We start from the raw sequence: 3,371 nt of genomic DNA, 5'->3' as shown, positions 1-3,371 counted from the left end.
TTAAATAATAATGAACTGGATGAAAAAGGTAAAATAAGATATCTTACGTTGTATATTCATAATGCAGTTATTGAAGTAATATGCATATTTTATTTGTGTTCTTCTTTTAGCACTAAACAAACAAATAGTAGAAACTTTTATCACTATTAAAGAACAAAATAATCAGATATTAGCTTATATTAGAAAAGCTCCTCAAGCAAAAGGTGCTGTCATTTTTTCTGTGCCGGAAAATTTACCTGTTAATCTACCATTACAAACAGATGAAAGTGTAGATCTCTTGGAAACGTTTATTACAGATCAAGATAATTCACATAATTTGGTAAATATATATGCAAAATATGTTTATATTGTATAAAAAACATTTTTTAATTTTACTGACAATTAATTAAAATATTTGTTTGTAGTGTTCATTTCTGTCTAGTTTAGGAGGTCGGGATATTGCAAGCAAAACAAATAAAATTTTGAAACAGTTGTTCTCAGATGAATTGTGTCGAAACTATAGTTTTTATGAAAAAAGATTAGGAAAGAAACCATTTTCTTCCTTATTGATAAAAGATATTATAATAAGTAAGAAATTTTTTTTATCTTTTTAAATAAAAATATTTAATTTCAAATAATTAAAATAATTTTATGTCTGTTATATTTTAATAAAATATTAAAAAATTGGAAGTAATTTTGTAAACATGAAGACTTTTATCACCCTAATTTTTTTCAGACGCAGTTAAATCTACGACAGAAGGTGCTAACAATCAAGCCATTGAAAATTCAATAAAAGTCTGGCTAAAACACGCTCCTCAACGTGTAAAGAAGAAGAACAATAATTAATTGCACCATGTCTCTAATGTCATACAGAAAGTGTTGCGTTGGAAAACGACAGTTATATCGAAGAATTGCCAATGAGAAGGTAAAATTTTTTAAAGAATTGATTGTGTCCAATTCTCAAGAGCATAATCAAGAAAAGAACGTAAAGCGTGATAAAATAGAAAAATATTATAATAAAAACGAAGAAATAGTATCTAATGACACTTCTGACGATGATATTGGCACTTTTGATATTGAGCGTACTGAAAATCAGTCTTCCTTAAATTTAAGTTGCGAGTTAGATAATGTAATTGGTAATATAGAGGATGAAAGCACATCTGATTCTAATCTTTGTAAGTTGATAAGACATTGGGCTGTTATTAAACATAACATATCTCACTCCGCCTTAACAGACCTTTTACACATTTTGCATCATTTTCATCCTGAATTGCCCTTAACTTCTAAAAGTTTGCTGGAAACTCCAGTATCTATAAATACAAAGAAATTAGATACAGGAGAGTACTGTCATATTGGTTTAACACAGAATTTACAAAATATTGCAAAGTTTCATGTTGGAAATACTATAGAGCTAAGTTTTAACATTGACGGTCTCCCTTTGTTTAATAGCACAAATAAACATTTATGGCCTATTTTAGGTCTTGTAAAAAATGTGCAAAATATGTCTCCATTTGTTATAGGAATTTTTTATGGTGAGTCTAAACCATCTCCTTTACATTTATATCTTGAAGATTTCATAACAGAACTTTCTTTATTGTTAAAAAATGGACTTCAAGTAAATGATAGATTCTTTAATATAAAAATTCATAGTTTTGTATGTGATGCTCCGGCTAGGGCTTATATAAAACAAGTAAAAAATCATAATGGATATTCTTGTTGCGAAAAATGTGAAGAAAGTGGTATATATTTTGAACGGCGTATTATTCTGAGAAATACTAATGCAAGAAGGAGAACAGATGAGTCATTTGTTTTGCAACGTGATGAAGACCATCATGTTGGCATTTCGCCCCTTCTTGAATTAAAAATTGGAATGGTTACACAGTTCCTCCTTGATTATATGCATGGAGTGTGTTTAGGTGTTACAAAAAAATTACTACATACTTGGATAAGTGGTAAATCTAACGTTAAATTAGGTCATCGCTTAACTGATTTATTATCTAAAAAGTTAGTGGCCCTTGGTTCATTCATGCCTTCTGAATTTAATCGAAAACCACGAAGCTTAACAGATTTATGTAGATGGAAAGCAACTGAGTTTAGGAGTTTTTTACTTTACCTAGGACCTGTTGTTTTACGGGATATACTTGATATATCAGTTTATGAGCATTTTCTCCTATTTCATTCAGCTATATCTATTCTCACTTCGAAACACAATATTAATAATTTAGGCTTATTATTAGCGCAGGAATTACTTGAAACTTTTATTAATTATGCAGAAAAAATATATGGTTTTGAGTTTTATGTCTACAATGTGCATATATTGTGTCATTTGACAAGTGATGTACAAATGTATGGACCTTTAGATAATTAGTCCTGTTTTCCATATGAAAATTATTTAGGCTCATTGAAAAAATTAGTAAAATCATCTCGAAAACCACTTCAACAAGTATGTCGTAGGTTACATGAAATATTTTTAAGTAATCCTTACCAAGAACCAAATCACCCAATTCTTAAGCATTTTTTAGAACACAATAATGGCCCATTATTAAGTGTTATAAATATTTTTAAACAATTTAAGAAGATTAGTATTAGAGACTACGTTTTATCCACCTATTCACATTGTTTTGCTGATTCACATTTTTTAAGTAAAAATAATAAAGTAGTACAGATTAATAACATAATATTAACTACAAACGGTTCAACAAAATTAATTGGAAAACAATACATTTCATCAGAATCACTCTACTTGTATCCGTTTGATTCTAAAAAATTAAACATTTTTTGTGTTACAAAGTTATCTGAACAATTACAAGCATGGGATATTGATGATATAAAAGCGAAATGTGTTCTTCTACTGCTTAAACATGATAAAAATTGGGTGTGTTTTCCTCTTCTTCATATATAACATTAAGAAGCAATGTTTATGATAAGAAATATTTATTTTTATATTCTTGCATCATTTTTGTGCAATGTATTTAATTTTAATATTTTTGTTTTTTTTTCCTTAAATACATATATTTTATTATTCTTTGATAGAACTACAATATAATTTGATTTTTTAATTAAGATTAAGATATATGTATATCAAAACAAGATCATTACATTCAAAATAATGTAGTTTTTCATTAATGTTACGTTCCGCAAAATTACTACAATTTCAACATTGTTGTAAATTTCAAAATGTGCCGTTTTCTTTGTAATAATAAAAAATAAATATATTTTGTACATGATACAACCTTAATTTGATTGTTTGTAATGCAATTGCAACCTATCCTGAAAATAAATTTTTCTAAAATAGTCCGGTAGTGTCACAGAAAAACATTAATTAGTTTTTAATCTCTATTTTATTATACATATTTAAAAATATTTAAATTCTATTTTATATTTTATTGTAA

General features: G+C 27.1%; 1 protein-coding gene across 1 annotated transcript; it reads left to right on the top strand.

The window, feature by feature from the left end:
• Nucleotide 1: 1 nt before the first annotated feature.
• Nucleotides 2–2,922, top strand: LOC112452057. Its single transcript, XM_025012075.1, has 4 exons — nt 2–28; nt 111–319; nt 405–567; nt 716–2,922. The coding sequence occupies exon 4, from the start codon at nt 833–835 to the stop codon at nt 2,345–2,347; it is 1,515 nt and encodes a 504-aa protein (XP_024867843.1). The 5' UTR covers nt 2–28; nt 111–319; nt 405–567; nt 716–832; the 3' UTR covers nt 2,348–2,922.
• The last annotated feature ends 449 nt before the right edge of the window (nt 2,923–3,371 follow it).

This window comes from Temnothorax curvispinosus, unplaced genomic scaffold (assembly GCF_003070985.1).
Source record: "Temnothorax curvispinosus isolate PA1 unplaced genomic scaffold, ASM307098v1 QBEX01002907.1, whole genome shotgun sequence".
Classification (NCBI taxonomy): domain Eukaryota; kingdom Metazoa; phylum Arthropoda; class Insecta; order Hymenoptera; family Formicidae; genus Temnothorax; species Temnothorax curvispinosus.
Note: the sequence above shows the minus strand (reverse complement) of the source record. Positions and strands in the feature narration are given on the sequence as shown.

Excerpts from the sequence above, each read along its gene's own strand:
- LOC112452057 (XM_025012075.1), top strand. The coding sequence starts at position 833 with ATGTCTCTAATGTCATACAGAAAGTGTTGCGTTGGAAAACGACAGTTA.